At 43.2% G+C, this 27,214-nt stretch overlaps 1 protein-coding gene across 1 annotated transcript; it reads left to right on the top strand.

Moving 5' to 3' along the window:
• The first annotated feature begins 2,956 nt into the window (after positions 1-2,956).
• On the top strand, positions 2,957-25,814 carry CPN1 (carboxypeptidase N subunit 1). The gene is given in 10 exon segments (XM_046026177.1): positions 2,957-3,526; positions 6,395-6,591; positions 10,636-10,791; positions 12,316-12,498; positions 14,231-14,342; positions 17,072-17,211; positions 18,643-18,742; positions 20,999-21,117; positions 24,963-25,070; positions 25,072-25,814. Coding segments are annotated over 10 exon segments (1,533 nt in total). The 5' UTR covers positions 2,957-3,303; the 3' UTR covers positions 25,267-25,814.
• Positions 25,815-27,214: the final 1,400 nt, after the last annotated feature.

The raw sequence follows: 27,214 nt of genomic DNA, 5'->3' as shown, positions 1-27,214 counted from the left end.
AACTTAAATATCATATCCCTCTGACACACAGGCTCCTTCCACTTCTAGTTATTCTGAGAGGCATTGCAAGTCCTCTGGCTTTAGGGCACATGTTTAGGTATCAGAGTGGAATTCCAGGGAAGGAGTGTCAACCTCAGCTCTGATGTGTAGATGGCATTCCCAGTTTACCGCAACCCAAAGTTCAATCAGGCAGGAAGGGTACATCCCTCTCCTAGAGAATGGGGGTCGTCTGTTTAGCATGAGTGAGGTCCTCATAATAACTCTAGGCACATTTGACAGAGAAATAGGAATTCTTCTGCAGAGAAGCAATTTGGGCTTCTCTGAGGGCTGCCAAGCCAAGCCTCCAGTAATCACATTGTCCTAGAAAAAGGGCATAACCAATGAAAGCCTTACTAATGCCTTCACAGCCTTCTGTCTTGATTCATGACCTGGGGTGTCAGGATCTCATCAGAATTGTTATGGATTTTAGCAATGGGTGTCAGACAGCAGCCCTGTGGTACTAGGAATTTGGTACTTATCTCGGGCCAACCCGCTGGACTGTATGTGAGCTAGACTGGCCTATCTAGATAGTGTTCACCCACCATATCTAAGAAGAAATAGTGGTCTTTATTGACAGGTTATATAAGCATAGCATTTCCTTGGGAAAGTTTGCTAGAGATAGAGCAGCAGGATGCAAGAGGGAAAGTCAATATTGGGTTTGTTCGTTCATTCAACCAGGGTCTGTGTTAGAGGCCCACAACCATCCTAGAGAACAGGAGCAAGGTGTCAGGCTGCCCTGTACCCCAACACCTAGCACAGCAGATAAGTACATAACAGACAAAGCAATAAGGGTTGGAAATACAAATACTGATCATAGTAGCAATTGCAAGGGGAGGTGAGGAAGACCCAGGATTGGGAGCTGGGTTAAGCTACCCGGGGAAAGAGCAGGAGCAAAAGCGGGAAGGCAGGCAATGAGGACGTGCTTAGAAGACAGGCCGTGTGGCAAGCCTACACTGGGGTGAGGGACAGGATGGCAAGTCACAGCTGGGCCTGGTAGGAAGGACTTGAAGACCAGGCCGAGGCATTTGTACTTTACACTCTACTACATGCGGATCCACTGAAACCTTGTTCTTGGAAAACAGGTGTAACTTATATGCCGTAAAACTCACCCATTTTAAACGTACCACTCAGTGGTGTCTCGTAAACTTACTGAGTTGTGCGGTCATCCAGCTTAGGATGATGCAGTGTAGAAACCAACATCTGGGGGCGCCTGGGTGGCTCAGTGGGTTAAGCCGCTGCCTTCGGCTCAGGTCATGATCTCAGGGTCCTGGGATCGAGTCCCGCATCGGGCTCTCTGCTCAGCGGCGAGCCTGCTTCCCTCTCTCTCTCTCTGTCTACTTGTGATCTCTCTCTCTGTCAAATAAAAAAAAAAAAAAAGAATTTAGAAACCAACATCTGGTTTAGAACACCCTCATCACTCCAACAAGATGCCTCATGCCGTTTACAGTGAATCCCCCTTCCCATCCCCAACCCAGGTAATCACCAGTTTGCTTTCTGTTTCTGTAGGTCTACTTTTGCAGGACGTTTCATAGAAACAGAGTCACTTAATATGTGGTTTTTCATGGTGGTTTCTTTCACTTACCATACTGTTTTTGGAGCCCATCCATGCAGTAGTGTTCAGTTATATGGATATACCACATTTGATTTCTCTGTTCACCAATTGAGGCACATTTGGGTAGTTTCTACTGTTTGGCTATTATGAAGAGGCTGCTATAAACATTCTCATGTTCAAGTCTTTCATCGCTTAGCTAGGTACCCAGAGTGGAATTGTTGGGTTGTATGGTAAATTTATAGTTAACTTTGGGAGGGGGGCTTACTTCATTATGTTTATTCCTTTTTTTAGAACAGCTTTATTGAGATATAATTTGTATACCAAAAGATTCACCTGATTTACATATACAATTCACTGAATCTGTAAATCTGTAAATTAGTATATTTACAGAGTTGTGCAGTCTAATCGTAGAACACTTCTAGCACCTTGAGTCATGACATTTCCACTCCCAGCCCTAGGCAACCTCTTGTTTACTTTACTAGATGAAAAGGATCATGTAGTATGTGGCCATTTTTATCTGACTTCTTTCACCGAGCATAATACTTTTAAGGTTTATCCATGTTATGCAATATATCAGTATGTCACTCCTTTTTATTGTCAAATGGTATTTCATTGTATGGACATGCTGTATTTTGTTTATCCATTCACCAGTGTTTCCACTTTTTGTCTATTTTGAATAATACTGCTATGAACATTCACGTACAAGTTTTTGTGTGGATATATGTTTTCATTGCTCTTGGGTAGATACGTAGGGGTAAAATTATTGGGTCGTGTAGTAAGTATATATTTAACCTTTTAGGAAACTGCAAAACAGTTTTCCATAGTGGCTGCAACATTTATTTTCCCATCAGAGGGTTCCAGTTTCTCCCTATTCTCACCAGCACTTGTTGTACTTTTTGATTGTAACCATTCTAGTGGATGGGAAGTGATGTCTCATTGTGGTTTTGTGCTGTATTTCCTTATGACCAATAATGGTGACCATCTTTAAATGTGCTTGTTAGCTATTCATATATCCACTTTGGTGAAATATCTATTCAAATCTTTTGCCCACTTTTGAATTGGGTTGCTTGTTTAATTATTGTGTTGTAAGAGTTCTTGATGTGTTCTGGTTATATGATCAGATTTATGGGTTGCAGTTGTTTTCTCCCAGGCTGTGGTTCATCTTTTCATTTTCTCAATGGTATCTACTGAAAGATATTTGAGGGGGAAAAGGAACGAGACTCTGAGCTGTGCTTCAGAAAGAGTCTGGCAGCTGTGTGTCGGATTGATTGAAACAGAGAGAGACTTCTTATTAATACATCTCCTTAAATTGTAAGATAGGGAATAAGCCCAGGCCAAGTTTCTCAAAATTCTCTGGAAATCAAAGGGTTATAAGCAACTATTTATTGAAGCCTGTTTACAGTCCGGTTAATCAGTAAGCCAGAATCAGTGAAACTACCCATTCTGGAGGAGTATAAAAACCTTTCAAAAGGTTTCCCTGGATGAGGAGAAGCAGAGAGATGGGGGAGGAGAGATGAGTGGCTGTTCTAGAGCTACATAAATAATTTCCAGCTCTGAACGGGACAATTCTGAACTTCTTTGCCAGGTTCTGTCACGCTGGTGTTTATTGGTGGGGAAACCAGGAAGAACTGGTTCTTGGCCGTTGGATTTTGACTAGTTACTGGGAGAGGTGGAGCCAATTTTAGTGGGTCTCTTTGAAAAAGCCCAGCAAGATGTCAGGGCTGCTCTCAGTCTCCTTCCACCTTATCCTCCTCTTCAAGTTTGTTGCCCCAGTGACCTTTCGCCACCACCGCTATGACGAGCTTGTGCGGACGCTGTACAGGGTGCACAACGAATGCCCCCACATCACGCGGGTTTACAGCATCGGGCGCAGCGTGAAGGGAAGACACCTCTACGTGCTGGAATTCAGCGACTACCCTGGGATGCACGAGCCTCGTAAGCCCTGAGCGGTTCTTGGGGTGGATGGGGCAGGACCCTTCCCTTACAAAGCCAGTAATTCGGGTGGTTTCTGGGGAAATCCATAGACCCCCTCCACCTACAACTTATCACCTTCCTCCAGCTGTGCTATTTGCCTACTTAACCCTCACATTGGCCCTGCTTCTGGGGACCTGCAGCCCCAATTCAGGCTCTAGTCTGTTCTTCCTTTTGAAGTTCTGTTTGCTCAAGACCTTCTTGGTTAAAGGTGAGTCTTCCTCCCTGCTTCCACCCCACCCCCCTGCCTTCCCTCCTGTTACTCTTCTTTCTTCCGTGTTACTATGCTGTCTTTACTCAGTGCTTCAGAAGACACAAGCAGAAACAATTAGCTCTTCTCATTCTGCCAGGAAACCTCAAAGGGTTTAGGGATGTCTCTTTGGGGAATGACAGTGTGATAACGTATGGGATCCTGGAGAGAGCTTGAGGTCTTGGATAGTAGTTTTATTCATTGGATTACTATTTGTTTGTTTCTATTATGAAAGCAATCTGTGTTTAGACTGAAGTAGAAATTAGATAAAGAAACAAGAACAAAACTCATGCATGATCCCACCACTCACAGATGGTCATTGTTAAATATAGTGATGTGTATCCTTCCAGATTTTGTGTATGCTTGTTTAACAATCCCACATCATGCATTTTTTTTAATAAAAATGGAATCATACTAGAACTGCTTTTCTCATTTCATCGTCTTTTATAAATAGCACCCATGTCCATAAGTGTGCATCTACATCATATTTTCGGGCTGTGTAATATTCCATTGTGTGGTGGTAGGTAACTGTTCATTGACTGATAGAGATTTAAGTTGTTTCTAGTTTCTCAGTTCTTTACTTACAGCAATTGTGACTTCCAAATTATGTCAGTTCTTGCTTCAACCTGTCAGCTTCAATCTCTCTTTCCCTTTCCACTTCCACATCCCCCACACTAGCCAAACACCATCACAACCTGCCTAAAACGCAGCACTAGGCTCCTGACTCTCCTAACCCCTACCTGCCACCACTCTCTAAACCTTCCATTTAGCACACAGATGCCAGAATACTTTCCCCAAATACTGATCTAATCCTCTCACTGCCCTGCTTAGAATCCTTCAGTGACAACCTTACACACAGTAGATCCTGTCCCTGACAGCTTCAGAATGTTACATGGCCTGTAGGGAGAGTCGGGGTAGCAGAGTGGCTCTGGCTCAAGGAAATCTGGGCCATTAAATGAGGATAAGGACTTTGCTTTGAAGCCACACTTGCACTGAAAACACCATGCTTTTGGGGGTGTGTGTTCATTGCGGAAGCTTGTGGGTACTAGCGGACATTATAGATTAGCCCCTCGCTCCCACGCCCTCTTCCACGGCCTAGCATTCCAGGTCTCCTTGAGGCTTTCTCATCCTATTCTAGTCCCCACTAAGCTCTCTTTTCTCTGATGCCCTATCATTTAGCTGTTCTTCCATGCAATCATTCATTATTCATTCCACAAATATTACTGATGATGCGCTATCTGCATCATTTTTTGTAGACTTTTGTAGATTTTTGTAGACTTTTGTAGACTCTGAATAGACAACAAACAGAGAATAAAACAAAGACCACTCCCTCGGGGGCCTTAATTCTAGTGTTGTAAGACTGGCAACAAGTGGGTTAGTAAGTATATATATATTGAATCAGATGGAAAAGATTGCTATAGAGAAAAATAACCCTTGAGAGAGAGAGAGAGAGATTCCCAATGCTGGGGAGGGAGTTGTTGCTGTTTAGGGAAAGTTTCTCCTTTGAGGTGGTTTTGAGCATGTGCTGGACCACGCTGAACCAGAACTGGGGAGGAAAATGTGTGCAGGCAGAGGGAAGAGCAGGAGCACACTTGGCAGGTATGAGGAACAGCAAGGAGTACCCTGTGGCCCCAGCAGAGTGAACAATGGGAAAGCAAGGTCGGAGCAGTATGGTTGGGGAATAGGGCTCCTGGGCAGGAGATCATGTGGTTGCCTTCCAAGTCTTTGTGAAGATTTTGGCTTTTAGAGTAAAGTGAAAAGCCCCTGGAGGGTTTTAAGCAGAAGAATGACGTGGTCTGGCTTAGAATTTTTTAAAAGACCATTCAGAATAGGGATAAATTTATAAAAGACAGCTCAGAACGTGACTCAGCAAACTATAGCCTAAGGGCCAGGCCCCTGTTTAGGTAAATAAAGTTTCACAGAAACACAGCCTTGCCCATTTTCTTTCTTGCTTGCTTTCTTTTTTTTTTTTTTAAAGTAAACTCTACACCAACGTGGGGCTTGAACTTATGGCCCCAAGATCAAGAATCACATGTCCTACTGACTGAGCCAGCCAGGACCCCTGCCCATTTGTTTTTGTATTGACTATGACTGCTGTTGCTGGAAGTGTCGAGTAGCTAGACAGAAACAATACAGCCCACAATCCCAAAGTATTTACGATTTGGCCCTGCACAGAAAATGCTTGGTGACAGTGACTCCGGAGAATAGACTTGATGGGCAGGGCAGATGGAAGCTGTTCTAGATTTCCTATAACAAACCAGGTTGTCAGCATATGGAGCTTGAACCAAAATGATAGCAAGGGTTGTTATGAGAAGTGGTTTTATTGTGGATAAGTGGAAGGTAGGGACAAAGAATTTTATATGAAGTACCTTTAAGCACAAGACATTATACTGGGCTCTGTACGGCAGTTTATAATCGCAATTTGTCCAAAAGGGCCTCAGGAATCATTGGAAAAGACCCGGTGGAAGCGGAAGATTTTCATTTATTTGTTAGGGGAAAAGGTCCCTCTGCAAGGTGAGGAATCCTTGGCACTTGAACGCTTTCCCCATCTTCTCTCTCCCTGCTTCTTCTTGCCCTTGCAGTGGAGCCGGAAGTCAAGTACGTGGGAAACATGCACGGCAATGAGGCGCTGGGCCGCGAGTTGCTGCTGCAGCTGGCCGAGTTTCTGTGCGAGGAGTTCCGGAACAGGAACCAGCGCATCGTGCGGCTGCTGGAGGGCACGCGTCTGCACATCCTGCCGTCCATGAACCCCGACGGCTACGAGGTGGCCGCCGCCCAGGTACCGAGCCCCGGAGCAGGGCCCTCTGCACAGCAAGGCCCTCTGACCAGTCCTCCAGGTCCCGCTGCCATCGAGAAAAAGCCGGTGGAACTACAACACAGTGTGGAGACCTGGGTTCAGCCCTGTGGCACCCTAGGCGGTGAACGTGGGCTCCCTCTGAGCTTCCTTCTCTCCACACCTTTCCCGCTGACCTCCGGGTTTTATTATGAGGATGGAGAGGCAGTGTCTGTGACAATGCTTCCTAAACTGGAAAATATTAAACAGGTGTGAAGGGCTCTTGCAAAACACACCTCCTTCCCTCGATTTTTAGCTTCGAACCCTACATACTCTTCTCCCTTCCACATCACACTTCATTTGCGTTTGGGGGGAATAGAACTAGCTTGTCCCAGAATTGTGCGGATGGGGGCTAACTCTAGATCCTTCATGCTGTGGGTTGTGTTTCTTTTCTTTTTTATTGAGGTATAATTGACATACAATATTATATTAGTTCTTGGTGTACAACATAGTGATTGGACATTTGTGTACTTTGCTAAGTGAATACTACATTTCTGTATGGCCTTTTCCTCTACTAGTATATTACTCAGCCTTTAAATTTTTCTAGAATTACACTGTGCAGGGATCTATGAGCTTTTACTTTATTTTCCAACATAAATTCAAAATGTCAGTGTACCTAACTTCAAATCAATATTTTTTTTGTGTGTGTGTGGCTGTGCATCAGAATCATAGATGAAGATTTTTTGAAATACAAATTCCTAGCCTCCCCCACACCCCCACCTACTGAATTGGGATTTTTCCAGGGTGAAGCCTGGAGTTGCTGCCCTATGAGTTGCTGCCCAACATCCATCCGTTCACCCCACTTACACAGTAGATATGTTCCTTTAAAAGCTATGTCTAAACTTTGGTTTGTTTGGGCTTTTTGGATGAAGGGATGGGGGTTTCTAAATAAAAGAGGCTTCCCCCCTCCAACTTAAAAATGTCTATTTGAGACAGTCTTGAAATTTTTTTTTGCCATTTTTAAGACTAAATTTCACTACTTCACTTTAAAAAAAATTTTTTATTATGGTAAGAGCACCCAAGATGAGGTCTACCTTCTTAACAAAACTTTTAAGTGTACAAGACAGTATTGTTGACTATAGATACAGGTGTTGTCTCCAGTTCTGGTCTCCAGAACTTATCTATCCTCCTCAACCAAAACTTTATGTACCTTCGTTAATAACTCCCCATTTCTACCTCCTCCCAGCGCCACAGAGGCAGCCACCCTCTACTCCCTGATTCTGTGAATCTGACCACTCTGTCCTGTACAAGTGGAACCATGCAGCATCTGACCTTTTGGTCCATCCCATTTTAAACCTACTTGAGAATAGGGCTGGGGAGGTAAGTAGAGGCAGGGGGAGGGAATGGAGCCAAGATATTGAATGAAACACAAATTTGCCCCTTGCAGTCTCACCACTTCCTGCCAATGCAACTCAACAAATGAGAAAAGAAAGCTTTGTTTCCCCACTGGAAAATCACGCAGGTGTACATTAACATCTGGAGACTTGAGTTTCCAAAGTAGCAGGAACATTTGAAAGAAATGTGAGGGGAGACCTCCAGCCTGGCTGCTCTCCTTCTATTGGCTTTTCCCAATATTGCACTGGGAAAACTGGGGAATATTAGACTTGCGTGCATCTTTTGGGGAATGAGGTGGGGTGGGATAAAATGGGGAAAAACCCTGACAACCCCCTAAATCCTAGAGCCATCTCTGGGGAGCCAGTCACCTTTACTTACCTACTGAGTTTGTTCTCAAACTCCCAGAGCTATCTGCCATACCCAGAGAAAACCTGTCTGCGTGGCTACACAGGGGAGACCCACCTAGCCACCAAATTTTAAAGATACCTATAGATAAAACAGAATAACCTCCCCTTTCCCCATCCCACCGAAGATTTCCAAATCTTAATCCCTAGAACTTGTGCATATGGTACGTTACATGATGAGGGAGAATTAAGGTTGCTGATATACTTAAGGTTGCTAATCATCTGACCTTAAAATATCCTGGATTATTTGGATGGGTCCAGTGTAATCAATCACAGGAATCCTTCAAATGTGGAAGAGGGAAACCAGAGGTCACAATCAGAGAGATTTGAAGATGCCGTGCTATTGGTCTCCAAGAAGAAAGAAAGGACCATGAGCCAAGTAATGTGGGTGGCCTATAGAAGCTGGGAAAAGCTGGAAACAGATTCCCTTAGAGATCTCAGAAGGAACACAGCGCTCCTGACACCTTGATTTTAGTCTTGTGAAACCCATTTCAGTCTTCTGACCTCCAAAACTATAAGATAATAAGCTTGTGTTTTTTAAGCCACTAAGTATGTGGTAATTTGTTACAGAAGGAAACCTAACCTGTTTATGGGAAATTTCTGTTATGGAAACTCCTCACCTGCCAGCCTTATGACCTGGTGTGATTGGTAAATCAACTGATAAGTAAATTAACATAGCTTTTAATATGGACAGTTAGGAGCTACATTGATATGAATGTGCAAGTGGTGAAAAAAACTCCCGGAAATGTAATGAAAATCATTATCTCATAGAAGTAAAAAATCAAACTCCCAATTGAAAAATTATATGAATATTTCCCCTGAACAGAATTAATGTAGGGAACTTAAGTGTGAGCAGACAAATTAAGGGATCCAGGAAATTGATGCTGCTAAGAAGAAAAATAAACAAGGATCCTAAATTTAAAAAATAAAGGGGTTGGGGCTGATTTCCACAGTACAGCTGCTTTGGAAACACAGTTTAGCACTCTCTGAAAAAGTTAAATATAGACTTAAATTATAACCCGGCAGTTCTACTAGTAGGTATCTACCCAAGAGAAGTAAAAACATACATCCATACAAAGACTTGTATGGGAATGCTCATAGCAACGTTTTCACAATAGCCAAAAAGTGGAAATAATCCAAATGTCCATGTGCGGGTTCGAATAGTATCCTCCCTTCCAAATTCATGCCTATCTGGAACCTCTGGCTGTGACCTTATTAGGAAATAGGGTCTTTACATATGCAGTCAAGTTAAGGTGAAATCATACTGGATTGGGATGACTAACTCAAACATGACTGGTGTCCTTATAAGAAGAAAGAAATCTGTACAGAGACACGAACAGGGGAGAAGACCTGTGAAGATGGGAGTAGAAATTGGAGTGATGCATCTATAGACAAAGAATGCCAAGGATGGCCACCAGCCACCAGAGCCTGGAAGAGACAAAGAAGGAGCTCCTCTGGAGCTTTTGGAGCTTGTGACCCTGCTGACATCTTGATTTCAGATTTCCTGTCTCCAGAACTGTGAGAAGATACATTTTTGTTGCGAAAAGCCACGTAGTTTATGTAATTTGTTACAGCTTACATCATCCCTAGGAGCTAGGACTATATGATAGTCTATTAACTGGTGAATAGATGAAGTATAGTAAATCCACAGAATGGAATATTCATCAGCCATAAAAAGGGATAAAGTACTGTTATGTGCTACAATACGGAGAAACCTCAAAACCATTATGCCCAACATGTAATGTGTGATCTCCCTTACTGAAAAAGGCAAATCTATGGAGAGAGAAAGTGATGTTCCAGGGCTGGACTAAAAATGAAGAATGACTAGATGGGCATAAGGTTTCCTTTCAGGGTGTTAGAAATCTTCATAAGTTAGACTGTGCTGATGCTCACATGACTCTGCCAGCAGAGACTAGTAATTCATTGAGTCATACACTTGAAATGGTGTGCAAATCATACCTTTTTTGGTATATAAATTAAATTTTGATAAAGCTATTTTTTTAAAAAATAGGGGTTCCCATTATCCTGAAACACCTTACTCTTGTTAGAGCCTCTCCTGGGATCTCTACCATTAGCATGTGGTCTATAGGGAAACTTGAATGACACCACTGAGTCTTTAGATAAATTAAAGAAGAAAATGCTACATCATTTGATAGATTAAACTAATGCCCCCCAATACTATGCTACATAGTATTCTTCAACTACAGGATTCAGCTTGAAACCTTCCTTTTTCTCTTCATTTTCCCCCTAGGGCGCAGACAGTTCTGGGTATCTGGTTGGCAGGAACAATGCAAATGGAGTGGACCTGAACCGCAACTTCCCGGATCTCAACACCTACATCTACTACAATGAGAAACACGGAGGCCCCAACCACCACTTGCCCCTTCCAGACAACTGGAAAAGTCAGGTAGGAGATGAAATTTGCATCCAGAAGCAGGTAAATAAACATCTGGAATTTCTAGCAACCTTCACATCAATTAAACAAACAAGAATTAAGCATCAGCTCAACTCCATGTTAACCTGCCCAGAGCAGTAGGAATGGTTATCTTCTGTTCTTTGTATCCATTCTCTCCCTGCAGCGACCCCAGCAGAACACCCCTCATGGAGCACATGCTGTTTGATGTTAGTGGCCATGATAGTCAAGGCAGAGCGCTATCCCACAGCTGCATGGTACCTTACAATTAATATAAAATTCTTTCTTAGTCAGCATTTCAGTTGATTGTTGTAACACTGTGCAGTGAATGCATGGAGCGTTCATCCATCCCTGTTTCACAGCTCGCGCAGCTAATAATTGATGGACTCAGGATTCAACCCCAGGTCTTCTGACTCAGAAGCCAATGTTCTTTCTCCTGCACTATACTGTCTACAGAGGCCTCTAGCGTTCTATAGAGAAGTCTCTCTTACATGTGATGCAGTGTGTGCACACCAACAATTAGCTCTAGGAGGAGGTGCAGGGAGCTCTGAGCTCTCCAACCATGCTACCCCTCTTCAGACCAACCCCCCCCTTTTTCTAAATAAACTTGATTTTTTTTTTCATCCAACAAGAAGCCACAACCTTATGAATCTTAGAAACAGTACGAATTTCAAACCAAGCTACGGTTATTTTTTTTGAAACACCAAAAAACCAGGTCCTCCATTTTCCTATGGTTACATGGTTTATTATGTAAGAGCATTCCTGCTGTTCAGGTTTGGACTGCGTTTGCTCCTGACACATTTGCTTGTGATGTGACCAATTCTATGTCCTTAACCTCTACACCTGTCTGATCAACCTCTTCCTCTTCACTCTCCTCGAGTACAATTCGAATCCGTGTGTTTTCTTGAATATTTGAGACAGCTTCACCTTGAACTTTGAATTTCTCAGCAGATGCTAGTTGCACCTACTAAGATAAGTCTTTGGTAATAGACTTTATTTTTTATAGAGGAGTTTTCGATTCACAGCAAAATTGAGGGGGAAGTACAGAGTTCCCGTGTACCCCCAGCTTTCCTTGATCAACCTCCCCCATCAGTGGTAACTTGTTCCAATCAAAGAACTACGCTGACTCAACATCATCACCCAAGTCCGTAGTTAATGTTAGTGTTCACTCTTCCTGTTATACATTCTCTGGGTTTCCACGAATGGCTCATGGCCTCTGTCCTCTGCTATAGTTTCATACTCAATGGTTTCACTGCCTTAAATGCTCTCCTTTCAGCTGTTTTATACATTGGGATTCCACATGAGATTTCATTTTGAAAAAGAGGCCACCTACTTAATTTTTTAAACCATCACACGAAAGATCAAAAATTCCCCACCTACGCTTCTCATATCCAGGAGGACGCTCTTTGTTGTACTCAGACATGCCCTCTTCTCAGGCCATTTCCTGACAGACTCATTTGCATAGCCATTTGGCACCTCTGGTTGCCGCTTCACCGCCAGGCCCTCATCTCTCCACAGGTGGAACCGGAGACCCAGGCTGTGATCCAGTGGATCCGCTCCTTCAACTTCGTTCTTTCAGCCAATCTCCACGGAGGGGCAGTGGTGGCCAATTACCCGTATGACAGATCCCTTGAACATCGGGTCCGAGGGTTCCGCCGGACTGCCAATACCCCCACGCCCGACGACAAGCTTTTCCAGAAGGTATGCAGAATGGCAGCTCGTTTGACCAGAGGGATCTGGGGCTCAGGAGAGTACTGGAGGGGGTCTAATGTATAAGATTATGGTGAAATGGCTACATTAAGGAAAAATAGACCATGTGCATGAAAAAGCATTTACAAGTAGTTCAAAACAGCAGGAGAATAAAAAATCAGATTATTTTGGAGTTAATATTTTATAGTTAATAAATATTATTAATATAATTGACATTAATTATTAATTCATTGATTAATGAATTCCAGAGAGAATAACACCAGCTATTGCTTTGCAAAGCAAATAAGTTATTATACTTTTTTCTTCCAGTAATCTCATTTTTTCCACTGTTGTGAAGTAGTAATGAAAGAGAATTATAGAGATTCCACATATATTCCTCTCCCTCCAACACACCTCTCATCCCCAATACATACAGTAGTACCCCCTTTATCTTTGGGGAATACATTCCAAGACCTCCAGTGGCTGTCTGAAACCACAAATAGTACTGAACCCTATATATCATTTTTTCCTATATATACCAATGATAAAGTTTATTAATTAGGCATGGTAAGAGAGTAGCGATAATAGCTAATAATAAAATAGAGCAATTATAGCAATGTACTATAATAAAATATATGTGAATATGGCCTTCCTCTCAAAATATCTTACTGTAGGGGCACCTGGGTGTCTCAGTTAAGCAGCCGACTTTTGATTTCGTCTCAGCTCGTGATCTCGGGGTCCTGAGTCAAGCAGCGAATAGGGTTCTGTGCTCAGCAGTTAGTGTGAAGATTCTTTCCCTCCCTCTCCTTCTGCCCCCCCCCCCCCCCCCCCGTTTGTGGCCATGCTCACTCTCTCGCAATCTCAAATAAATAAACAAATCTTTTTAAGAAAACTTACTGTACTGCACTCACCCTTCTCGTGATGATGCAAGATGATAAAATGCCTGCAGGGTGAGATGAAGTGAGCTGGATGACATAGGCATTGTGACCCAGTATTAGGCTACTGCTGACCTTCTGACATATTGTAGAAGGAGGGTCATCAGCTTCCAGACCACAGGTGTCTACAAGTAACTGAAACCACAGAAAGCAAAACCGCAGGTTGGGGCAGGGGACTACTGGAATTCCTTTCATGGCCAAGGCTGATCATATTTGCTCCTTGTTTTCTTTCATAAAACTCAGCTAGAAAATGGTACACCTAGAAAAGAGTTTATATATCATCTAGTGTCACCCCTCACTTTGCACTTGAAGAAACTTACCCCCAAGATAAGTAGAAACTTATCCCCAAGATAATAGAAAAACCAGAATACAGCTCTTCTTCTTCTTTTTTTTTTTTTAAGATTTTTATTTATTTATTTGACAGAGAGAGATCACAAGTAGGCAGAGAGACAGGCAGAGAGAGAGAGAGAGGAGGAACCAGGCTCCCTGCCAAGCAGAGAGTCCGATGCAGGACTCGATCCCGGGACCCTGAGATCATGAGCTGAAGGCAGAGGCTTAACCCACTGAACCACCCAGGTGCCCAGAATAACAGCTCTTCTGACTCTAGTCCACCACACGCATGCGTGTACACACACACACACACACACACACACACCATCTTCCTAGGCCTGATGGTGTTTTCTTTCACTGAACCAAGTAATCAGTTGTGTATACGTAGTGGGGTTTCATGGTGTCACCCTGTTCTGAGTAGGAACATTGTTGTATGAGTTGGGAATACTCAGGTCATTTTCCACCCGCTATCCCTATAGCTGGCCAAGGTCTACTCGTATGCACATGGATGGATGCACCAAGGTTGGAACTGTGGGGATTACTTCCCAGATGGCATCACCAATGGAGCTTCCTGGTATTCTCTCAGCAAAGGTAAGAAGAGTGCTGGGTACAACAGTGTTGCAAGCTGTCGCAAGTGGAATGGGGCTCACCTCCGTTTCTCAGGGAGACAACAGGAATACCACAGAATTTCACATTCAAGTAGAGACCTGAGAAATGGGGAAGTCTTAAGCAGGCATTTCATGTCATCTTGTGATTATTTAAAACGAGGGTAGGGACACCTAGTGGTCCTTTAAAACTGGTGGTTTACACAGTAGATCAGGGCATAGGAGAGAAATAATGTGGTCAGGTGATTAAGAGTGTGGCTCTAAAGGTATATTGGGTTGAAATTGGGCTTGCCCACTTACCAGTTATGTGGCTTCGGGGTAATTACTTAACATCTCTACGCTTTGGTTTCTCACCTGTACTTTAACAAATACTTGCCAGGTGTCTGGGTGGCGCAGTCAGTTAAGCAGACTTTTGATTTTAGCTCAGGTCATGATCTCAGGTCACGAGATTGAGCCCCACATTGGGCTGCACGCTGGGTGTGCAGCCTGGTTAAGATTCTCTCTCTCTTCGCCTCTCCTCCTGCCCCTCCTCCTGCCACGCTGTCTCTCAGATAAAAAAAAAAAAAGAAGAAAGAAAGAATAACAATACTTGCATTGTAATTTTGATGTGAATATTAAGCAAAACAATGTACATAAAGCATTTGGAAATGCCTAGCTTATAAATGTTAGGGACTTCTCTTTTTTTTCCTGTAAGATTTATTTATTTGTTAGAGAGAGAGAAAGAGAGCACAAGCAAGGGGAGGAGGGAGAGAGGGAGAGGGAGAAAGAGAATCTCAAGCAGACTACTCAATGAGCACAGAGCCCGACCTGGGGCTTGATCTCACAACCCTGAGATCATGAGCTGAGCAGAAATCAACAGTCAGGTGCTTAACTGACTGAGCCACCCAGGTGCCCCAAATGTTAGGGTCTTTTTTTTGTTTTTAAGATTTTTTAATTTATTCATTTGAGAGAGCAGGAGAGCTAGAGCACAAGCAGGGGATAGAGAGTCCCAGGGAGAGGGAGAGACTCCCCACTGAGCAGGGACCCTGATGTGGGGCTTGATCTCAGGACCCCCAGGTTCATGACCTGAGCCAAAGGCCGATGCTTAACCAACTGAGCCACCCAAGCATCCCTATTAGGGTCTTTTCTAAGTAGCATGGAACTATGCTTTACATAGCAACAGATGGCCAAAGGAGCTGGCCTAGACACCCAACAGTTCCTCTGCTATGTGCTCTCCCTACCTTGCCTGCCCATCTCCTGTGAGCCAGCTTCTGCCATGGACATTGGCTATTGATGGCATGCAGAAACCTCCAGCACGAGGCTTCTCTCTCTATTCCCTGGGCCTTTCCCAACACCAAGGGTTGAGATAGAACCTCTGTTTATGAACTTTTGGTAGATAGAGAACCTAAAAATAGGGAAGAGGCTGAAACAGGAAGCCAGGTTCTTTTAGTCATCATGTTTTAGCAGCTAGCCATACTTTCAAATCTGACCTGGACAGAGCACAGGTAATAGAAAGCTCACTGGTAAGAGCTGAGCTTATAGCTGATTCTATGAGAAGTAGAGAGGGAAGGTTAGGGAGTCACCAAGTACTGGGAGGTGACAGACTTCTTGTGGCTGAAAACTTGCTTGAGTATAAGGTGAGAAGGTTTTGTTGAACTTTAATATTATTTTTTTTTTAGTTTGCATTAGGAAACCAATAGGTCATCTTCCCCTCCAATTTAAAATATGAATTATACTTTTTCAAATTGCATTTGTTTCTCCCTCCCCCTTATCATCTGGGAAAGCGTGGTCCATGCTTCCAGTGAAAATCATTGCCCTAAAATAAACTGATACAATTCCAAGATTATTCAGCTCATTACAGTGATTGTTCCCACAGTGTGCTCTCCAGACCAGCATCATTAGCATCATCTTGGAACTTGTTAGGACTGCAAATTGGGAAGGGGAGCTCACCCTCTACCTACTGAAACCCTAGTTAAGACCCAGCAACTGTATCTAGCTGGAAGGCACAACTTTCTCGATTATTCTGACGCAGAGAGTGATCCAGTGAAAGAGGCGCAGTTCTCCAACTTTCCCCGTTCTCTCTGTAACAGCCGCTTATGCTCATCAGCTTAGAGCAGGTGAAGGTGATTAGATGAATCGTTTTTTGCCCAAATACCCTTGCAATATAAACACCACTCTCATAAATCAAGAGCATATTTAAAAAAATGATCGATTCCACTGGAGAGTACAGAAGATAGACGCAGACAGGCATTCAAGGAAAGAAAACTATAGCTGCCTTCTGCTTTTTCAGGGGCCTGCTTTTCCGGCTTAACTATTTTCAGGTCACTGCTGTGTTCTCAGATAGGAGGGGGGATGTGAAAGCAAGATATTCATCTTTAACGTCCACGGTCTGAAGGACATCATCACCCAAAGAGAAGATCTGTCCCCTTGGAAGAGATATACGTGCAGGGTCTAATATCAAGGCGCCACTAACCAGCAGACTTTGGAAATGCTGAGGGTCAAGGAGTGAATTTAAGGGATGAAATGCGGAGGAGGAAAGGATGGGGGTGACAAAATGGGCATTTATGAAGAGAGAAAACTGGGAAGTTGGGGAAAGGTTTTGGAGGAGATAAATGGAGACCAAGGGGTAGAAGAAAAGGTCATGGGGGTCACAGAGCAATCGTGATTATGGAGAGTTGAGTGGGGGCATTGGTGGGATCCAGTTTATACAGATCTGCTCTGCCCTCTTCCCCTTAGGAATGCAAGACTTTAACTATCTCCATACCAACTGTTTTGAGATCACACTGGAACTGAGTTGTGACAAGTTTCCTCGCCAAGAGGAATTACAGCGTGAGTGGCTGGGTAATCGGGAAGCTCTAATCCAATTCTTGGAACAGGTAAAATCCCATTCTTGAACTTTCCTGGTTATAGAAAGAGAAGTGTTTTCCGATGGTTGGCAAGGATTTTTGTGAAGCTCAGTTCTGACTTTGACTTTGACTTCATACCATACATCTGGGCTTCTTCTACCCATCAGATTTAGTCGTTCAACATCATTGAGCACAGTTATCTGTCAGAAATGGTACCAAATGCTGGGTGTTATGGGCAAACAAATAGCCCTGCCCATATAAAGTTTGTATTCTAGGGTGGAGAGACAGACACTAAACAAAATAATAAAGTGAATTTTATAGCATGTTAAGTACAAAATCCAATGAAGAAGGCCTTACAGAGAAAATGACATTTAAACAGACTTAAAGAAGGTGAGAGAGAGAACCATGCAGCTTTCTAGGGAAGCAAGGGCTCCCCAGTAAGGACACCACAGGAAATGCAAGGCCCAAAACAAGTAGTCATTAGGGAAATGCAAATCAAATATACACTTCTTAGGATGGCTTTTATTTAAAAAAAAAAAAATTACCATAAAAGATAGACAGTAGCAAGCATTGGCAAGGATGTGGAGAATTGGAAACCTTGTGTATTATTTTTTTTTTAAGATTTTATTTATTTATTTGACAGAGAGATCACAAGTAGGCAGAGAGGCAGGCAGAGAGAGAGAGAGAGGGAAGCAGGCTCCCTGCTGAGCAGAGAGCCTGATGCGGGGCTCGATCCCAGGACCCTGAGATCATGACCCGAGCCGAAGGCAGCGGCTTAACCCACTGAGCCACCCGGGCGCCCCACCTTTGTGTATTCTTGCCGGGAAAGCGAAGTGATGCAGCCACTATGAAAAGCAGTATGTGGTTCCTCAAAAATTAAACATAGAATAGCCTACATGATCCAGCAATCCCACTTCCGGGTATAGATCCAAAAGAACTGAAAGCAGAATCTCAAAGAGATACTTGTACACCGATGCTAATATCAGCATTATTCTCAGTAGCTGAAAGGTAACTGTGACCCAACTTGTGAGTGGATAAATGAAGTGTGGTTTGGACATACAATGGAATATTCTTCAGCCTTAAAAAAAAAATAAAAAGGGGTGGATTCTGCAGATCTGCTGCGACCTGGATGAAGTCTGAGGACAATATGCAGGGAAAAATAACCCAGTCACAAAAAGATAAATATTGTATAATTTTGCTTATATGAGTAGTCAAATCCATAGAGACAGAGAGTAGACAAGTCTCATTTTCCGCCTTGGATTTTCACAGGATCACTTTGAGCATGCTGTTGAGAAGAGATGGTCGGGAAAAGGAGGGTGGGGAAACCAGCTAATTAAGGGGCTACTACCATAATCTTTGTGAAGATCAATTGTAAAAATACAAGAGAAAGGGCTTTGAGTACTCCCAAACACAGAACACATGTCTTGTGGTCATAACCATGCACTGTAAACTTTCCCGCAGGTACACCATGGCATCAAAGGAATGGTGCGTGATGAGAATTATAATAACCTTTCGGAGGCTGTCATTTCTGTTAGTGGGATTAACCATGACATCACTTCAGGTAGGTGGCCATGCTTAGTGCGGTGAGAAGGAAGCCTTCATGTTCTCACCTTTTTTCAGCATGATCAGGAGGCCAGTTTGTAAGCCAGCGAGACTAGCAGGGGTGCCAAGGACATTGGGGTTGGGGACAGGAGAAAGGAAGGATGATAGACATAGGGACAGTGAACTAAGAGGCCAGGACTAGGAAGATGTAATTCTCTCTCAGCACTTAGGAGTCACTGCCTCATACAACTTAGGGGGTGTTTTCTGGGTTTGAGATATTATTGGTACTGGTGTGAAATGGGGTTGAAGAAGACTAAAAAACTGACATTTAGACTTGTCTCAGACCCAGGCATTTCACGACACCTCCATTGAAGGAGAAGTTAGCAAGATGCTTTCTATAGGCTTATTTCAGGGCAAGAGCGATAGTGGAGGCAGATCTTGGAACCAACCTGGAACCTCCTAGAATGGTACGGAATATCTCATAGGCACAGGTGTTGTAAACTGCCCCAGCCAAGTTTGATCATGCACAACTCTTAGGTCTTTCTTTTTTTCTTCTTGATGTTTCTTTTGGCATTAATGTAGAACAGTAGCTATCCATGGCCAGGGGTGGGTAAAATTTGCCTATCTCCCATAACCTCTATACTAGCAGGCTCAGCCACATTTTACAACACTGATGCCTAATACCACGCAGGCATCTTACAGTTCAGACTTACAGTCCTGGTTAAACTGGATGGAGTATCGGGGATAACTAATATTACTGGAGGTAGATCCCAACACATCTTACCTGAAAGGCTCATTCAAGGCAAAAGCAGCAACATTCTAAAGGCAAGATTCTATAGGCTCATAGTCAAGCATCAGACAACCAGAATCCTGCATGTTGGCGGCTGGACCCAAGACCATTTAGGCATCAAACCTGGGGCATCCCTTAGAACTTCAGGGCTTGCTGGATTTTTATATCATATTCATACCCAGACAGGGAATGTCTCTGAAACATTCTAGACAATCAGTGTATGTTGAATAACACTAATTCCACCAGTAAGAGCCCACTTTCAATACTGATTATATTAAATTAACAGATTACTCAGTTCACCACCGAGAAAGCTCATTGCTGCCATTCATTATGCTACTTAGAAGAGCATCTAGTGCTGATTCCAGAGAAAGATAGCTGAAGCCCTTATAATTCTGATATAATGCTAGCTAACCATTCCGGGGTATAAATCCCCAGTTGAGAAAAGGACAGCCCCTGAGGTATAACTTACACTATGCAATGTATGCATAATAACTCACTGCTTTTGCTAAAGTACTTTAAAAGGAGTTACAGACATTTAATAGGGGACAGAGAAGAGATTTCTTTAGTATTTATAGTCTGTTCCATTCTTAATTGCATTTATTATTTCAGCTATTCACTGCTTAAAAGAAATTTCAAAGACATGGTTACAACTGATTCTAAAGATATACAAAGTCATTAGCCAAAATGTAATATCCCTTCCATAGAAAAATAGGCTTTCTTTTGAATTTTATTTTCCCTGTTAGAAGGTGATGGAAGAAATATTAAAAGTAGAATTCTCAGAATCAGAGCTTTAGTGGTTATTTAGTCCAGCTCTCCTGCTTAAGAGAAGATTACACACATACAACACCAGTGACAGCTGGTTTTCTAACCAGGGGCTGTCGCGTCCTTTAGTGCAGGACCACATCCATCAGTGCAGGTTGTGCACTGCATAACTGTGAGGCTTTTCCATGGACACTAATTCATTCTCTGCTCACAATTTCATAAGGCAGTCCATTTCTTTTTTGATAATAACTCTGTCACAGTAGTTTTGCTTCTGTCTAGCAAAATCTTCCTCCTATAATTTAAACTCATAGTTTTCATTCTTATTTTTTTAGGTAGATGTCATTTCTTCACAGTGGCTTTTCAAACATTGAAACAGAAGTCTCATGTAGTTTCTTTACCATACAAAACATTCATATATCTTTCAGCCTTTCTCCAAGTGACCCTTTCCTGGACTTGAGTTTGTTTTAAAATACAGGGTATGGAATTAAATGCAACACTGTCAGTACAGAGCACATTGAAACTTCTACTCCCCATGAGCTGAGAAGCCTGTGTTCTTACTACATAAAATAGCCTAAGATTGTTTTAGATCTTAACCAGTTTCATCATGCTATTTTAAAAAATCAAGCTTGTGGTCAGCTAAAACCCTCAAATCATTTTTCATATCAAGGCCCCAAGTGGCAAATTTCTAATCAGCAGACTGAGTTATGTTCTTATAACTTTTAGGTGACCATGGCGATTACTTCCGGCTGCTGCTTCCAGGTACCTACACTGTCACTGCCACAGCACCTGGGTTTGACCCAGAGACAGTGACTGTGACCGTGGGTCCTGGGGAACCAAAACTGGTGAGTTAGGTTGACCTTCACAGGGCACTGTATAGATCACTTACAACCTCTTGCTTGGTTCTAATCTCTGCTGAACTTCCTTCTTTCACTTAAAAAAAAAAAAAAAAATTCATTGCTCTCATATGCTTATTTTTCTCCTGTCATTCTCCCATCATAGCCTTCCCTTTTCCTTTCAGCTTTTTCTCTTTCTTCTGTTTAACATAGCATAATGATGAAAAGGGCTATCTTATAAACCTGGCTCATTTGTCTGCAGACATTGGACAAATTACCGAATTAGTTTTCCTTAGTTTCTTCCTCTGTAAATTGGTGATAACAGCACCTCCTTTATAAGTTTGGGATGAGAAAGTGCATATAAAGTATTTAGGACAGTGACCTACATATCAAAAGTGCTTAACAAATGATAGTTGGTAAATCCCCGAGACCTTGCCCCAACACACTGACACTTTCGGGGGGCACGCTTCTGTGCCATCAGCTGGGACTACCACCAGATGGCGCTCTAGCTTCTCCTGGTCCCCTATGTGCCAGTTTTCCGCCACTCACCTCAGCAAAAAAGCCCGCTGCTCTCCAGAATTCAGCTCTCCATGGCTGTCTCTTAGAAGCAGGACAAGAAGCAAGTAACTTTTTTTTACCTACTGGCTGGACCTTTTCAGCTTTGCTCATCTTAGATTAGGATCTCAGAGCTAAAAAACCTCAGAGATTATCAACACTAATCTTCACATTTCTCAAATGGAGAAAAGGTAATGAGGCTGTCCTATTTAACGAGGACCTATGGATCTTGTTTCCCCGATCTTCCCTAGGGCCTCCGGACTCTGTCCAGTTCCTTCTCTATACAACCCCAACCCCAGAGCTTAGCCAACTGGCTTGCCCCATTCCCTGTTAATACTGTGCAGTCAAGTAGCTTGTTTTTTCAAATACAGTTATAGATACCATTCACTGAATGGTTACTATGTATGAGACACTGTATGAGAGCTTTCTAGAATGATCTCATTTAACCTTAACAACAACTCTGTCAGGGGCATGTAAGTATTACCATTTATGGCCAAGGAAACTGTAACTCAGAGCAGGTAAGAAGCATGCCCAGCGTCACACAGCCAGTAAGTGGAGCCGCCACTGCAACCTCTCTTGGGCCTTCGAGGCTGCCTTTTTAGCCAGCATGTTACAGGGCCTCATACTAAGCTTACAGCCTGTGTTCATAACCCCTTATTTTAACACAAGGATCCAACTAAAGAGTTCTTTACATCCTCTGAAAAGTCCTCTGAAATTTCTAGATAGTTCCCCCTTTCCCTTCTCTTCCCTCTATTCCTAGCTCCTGCATATTATAAACTACTTCTATTTGTAGATGCAGGAAGCAAAGACTAACTCTGCCATAGCAGCCTGTTATATGGTCCCAGCGTCCCAACCAACTTTCTCTCCCCCTACCCCTTTTTAAAAATTTAATGTCAATTTAAGTAACCTATAGTGTATTATTAGTTTCAGAGGTAGAATTTAGTAATTCATCTGTTGCATGTAACACCAGTACTCATTACAACCCATGCCTTTCTTAATGCCCATCACCCAGTTACCCCAGCCCCCAGCCCTCCCCACAAGCAACCCTCAGTTTGTTTCCTGTAGTTAAGAGTCTTATGGTTTGTCTCCCTCTCTGATTTCATCTTCTTTTATTTTTCCTTCCCTTCTCCTATGTTCATCTGTTTTGTTTCTTAAATTCCACATATGAGTGAAATCATACGATGCTTGTCTTTCTCTGGCTGATTTAGTTTGCTTAGCACAATACCCTCTAGTTCCGTCCCCATCATTGCAAATGGCAAGAGTTCATTGCCTCTGATGGCTGAGTAGTATTCCATTGTATGTATGTGTGTGTGTGTGTGTTTGTGTATGTAAGTATGTGTATATATATATACATATCACATCTTCTTTATCCATTCATCTGTCAAGGGACCTCTGGGCTCTTTCCATAGTTTGGCTATTGTGGACATTGTTGCTATAAATATTGGGGTACAGGTGCCTCTTTGAATCACTATGTTTGTATCTTTTGGATAAATACCTAGTATTGCAATTGCTGGGTCATAGGATAGCTCTGTTTTTAACTTCTTGGGGAACCTCCATACTGTTTTCCAGAGGAGGTGCACCAGCTTGCATTCCCACCAAAAGTGTAGGAAGGTTCCCCTTTCTCTGCATCACTACCAACATCTATCATTTCCTGACTTGTTAATTTCAGTCATTCTGGCTGGTGTGAGGTGGTATCTCATCGTGGTTTTGATCTGTATTTCCTTGATGCCAAGTGATGTAGGGCATTTTTTCATGTGTCTGTTGGCCATTTGGATGTATTCTTTGGAGGAATGTCTGCTCACATCTTCTGCCCATTTCTTGACTGGGTTATATGTTCTTTGGGTGTTGAGTTTGATAAGTTCTTTATAGATTTTAGATACTAGCCCCTTGTCTGATAAGACATTTGCAAATATCTTCTCCTGTCCCCTTTTCTTGTTCTACCCTAAAATCCAAAGACTGATTGGCAGCTGCGTCCCTGAGTCCTGCCTTACAGGTGCTCTTCAGTGTCAGATTCGAACAACAACAAATCCGCTGGAGTCATGTATCCTACTGCAAAAGATTTCATTTCCTTTGTCATACAGCCTTTAAATAAATCAACATAACCTATCATTGTGTCAAATATAACCAAAAAAGAGAAAACAATTGTCTTTTGGACATAATTCCCAGAGAGGAAAACAGCAAAGAATCCATTTGTTGATAGCAGTAGAACTTACCTCTCTTTTCATTTCGAAGCAGAGATCCATCTGGCTGGGGGAAGAAAAAAGGAAAAAAAAAAGATTATTTACTAGAGGGTTTTCATGTTAAGTTAAGACTCTTTCAAATATCTCCCAGAGTCACCCAGTGTCCTCTTTGCTTTTCCCCACATCTGGCCAGATGTCAGGCTCCTTTCCTTCTTCTCTGCCCTTCCCTCATTTTGTTGCCTTCTCTCTCTCTTTCCTAGATCTCTGAATTACTATATACGAAATGCTAATGACACAGTACAGTTAGCTCTGATTCCCTCTACTTTGGGGAACTAGCAGAAAAGCTGGCTGTGGATTTTTGTGGAAGAGGCAGAAAATAACCCCAGGGAGAGCTCTTGTCTGTTGTTCAACTCCCAGCTGGCTTCAGCAGCTCAAACTGTTCCAAGGGCCTAAAAGCCAAGGATCCCTCAGGGGAGTGTGGTTAGAACACTGTGCCACTCCCTCTCGCTAGGATGGTTCCACAGCCAGCAGATCCTACACTTGTCAACCAGAACCATCTTTAGGTCTGCATGCCATGGCCAGTGGGCAAGTTTCAAGGTATTGCTGGAAAGGATGCATTCCTTGCAAGTGGAAATTTGGAATTTAAGAAGCCATGTAATAATCTGTATCACCTCTACTATCTATATTTTCAAGCAGTTATGGCAGCAAGTCTCGATCTGAAGGTCGGAGGTATTCATTGACATGCCTGAGCACGGCACCTGTGATTCACACGTTGGCATAAAGGGGATCATTATGGCACCATCAATCATAGCTCCTGTCCTCAGTGACAATATTAGTGAAATTGTTGTTTGAGGTATAGATGTAATTTTCTTCTAATAATTAAAAATAAATTTACATTAAGTTCATCCAGGTATACCTTGTGTATCACCAGTGATTGTATTACCACTTCTTGGGACCATTAGCCAAGCCTGACACCACCAGGGCTGCTGCTAATAATGTTCCTTAGTCCCCTGCCCTTGGGACCCAGAACTGTGGGGAGACCAGGTCCAGACAGGGCTTCCCCAATTTCAGTTCCAGTAAACAAGATACTTTCCCAGCTGCTGCTTTTTTTTCTTCCAGGTTAACTTCCATCTCAAGAGAAGCGTCCCTCAAACAACCCCACCGAGGAGAGTTCCCAACTCAGGACATGGAGGCAGAGGCAGACCAAAGCAAGTGCAGCCCCAGGTCAGCCAGGAAGGAGGAGATGATGATGACACAGCCCCAGAGTCCCTGCCTGAGATCCACAGTGCTGGGGCCACACGGTAGAAAGGCTTGTTCCCGCTTTCCCATCACAAGAAGCTTTCTTTCTATTTTATTATCTGGTACATATTTAAATACAACCATGTTCAGAACAATTCAGAATGGTCTCTGTTCCCGGGGTTAGATCCTCTGATGTGGCCGTGCATCCAATCAGCAAGATTTTCCAATTCTGGGGCTATGGTTTGGATCCAGAAGGCTCCACGTCAGTCCACACTGCATCTGGAGACCAGCGGCTGGTTGGCCGCTCTACCTCCAGAGTCCAGCCCCGAGCCTGCAACATAGCAGGCACTTGGGAGATTCCGGAATGCATGGCTGAAAGGTTGAGATGATTCATCGTTGGTGTGGTTGCCATAGCAAGGCCAGGTGACCAAGTCTTCGGCAATCCCGGAGGACTATTTCAACAACAGCCAACAGTTTCTTAATAAGAAAAGGACTTCACTCACAAATACCTAGATACTGCTCCCCATTTTCGTACATGGGTATTTTGCACAACATGTATCTTTCAGAAGAGTTTCTGGGTTTGTAAGGGTAATGCGGCCGCTGCTGTGGAATGACTCAGTCCTCTCCCTGTGCCGGTGCCATCCAGCACTGCCCACCTCACTGGGTTCCCACGACCCATCTGTCCTAAACTTTATTGAGGAAGGAGATGTTAGTAAAGATTTTGAAGAGATGTGCAGTCAGTCATGAGCACACAAGTTCATAAACTCCCATCAGGTATGTTGGGGTTCTGGAGTCTCCTGTCCTGGGGCTTTGGTGAGGGTTCTTTCCCTGACACCCCGTTTCGGAGCCTAGCCTCAGGGAGGCAGGGCAGGCTCCAGTTTCCTCCACTTGTTCCACATCCCCCCACTCTGTCAACCTTTCCCACCCCAGCCTGTAACTATCTAACTAACTAATTAACTAACGTTAAGTAATTTTGCTCCTTTCAAGAAGTTTTCCCACCTCCATCAGAAAACAAAAGGCGCTTAGCTATGATAACCCACCTTCTTCAGGAGGCCAGTCAAGACTACGATGAACACAATTTATACTTCTATGACTTTAGCAATCTCTCAATCTGTGGTCAAAAGGAAAACAGAAAAAATGTATCTTTTCCCATTTAAAAAGTGATTTCTCTCCTCAGGTGATTAATGCTTTCCCTGCATTCCTTTCTTCCCGATTTGAATCCCATATTCCTTGGTTTTCTTTTGTTTTTAGAAAGCAGCATCTTCCTGAGAAGGCTCAGTGGAATTCTATGCCTGAGGTTGCCATATGCACTTGGTTTTCCCAGGTTGTCTGAGTATTAGTTGCTTTGTTTTCAGGTTCCCTGGTACATAGTCACTTAGCAGAGCTGATACTTGCAAAGTATAGTCATGGTGTTTTCCCCGACACAGCCACATACTTTCATTCATTCATTCATTCATTCATTCATTCAGGGGACATGTATGAGTCCTTGCTCAATGTAAAGAATACAAAAAATATATATAAGATACGGCTTATGACCTTGGCAGCTACAGTCTAGTCGGGAAGACAATAGGTCATCACACTGCATTGTGATGATTGCTGATTCAGTAAACTATGCAGTAGGGGTGAGGAGCCTGTGGGAAGGTCCCTACTATATGATCTTGGGACAATCAGGCAGGAAAGGCATCCCAGAGCCACCAAGGTGAGATGTAGTAAGGTTAGATAAAGAGGCACTGACAGGTGGAAAGAAATGGAAGCAAGTGAGGGGGCAGGGTGGACTGAGCAGAGAGCGGAAAGCCAAAAGCCAAGGGGGTGGGGTGGGGTGGGGAGGGACAGATCATGAAGGACCTTTGAACCATATCACAGAGTCTGGACTTTATTATCCTGGGAAGAACAAGGAGGCATTGAAGGGTACTACTCAGGGAGTGGCAGGATTAGATTTAGAATGATCACCCTGGCTGTAGCCTTAAGAGCTGGCTGTAGCAGGAGCAAGACTGAGTCAGTGAGAAGCCTGCTGAAATCCTGCTGAGATGGCAGTCTGAACCTGGGCAGGGCAACATGACAGGGAAACAAATCAGTCATTTTCAGTGAATCAAAAGGAAGATTATCTGGGGTGGGCCTGACCTAATCAGATG

The sequence above is a fragment of the Meles meles genome, chromosome 13, assembly GCF_922984935.1.
Source record: "Meles meles chromosome 13, mMelMel3.1 paternal haplotype, whole genome shotgun sequence".
Lineage (NCBI taxonomy): Eukaryota > Metazoa > Chordata > Mammalia > Carnivora > Mustelidae > Meles > Meles meles.
The sequence above is the reverse complement of the archived record's forward strand: the minus strand, read 5'-3'. Positions and strand labels throughout refer to the sequence as shown.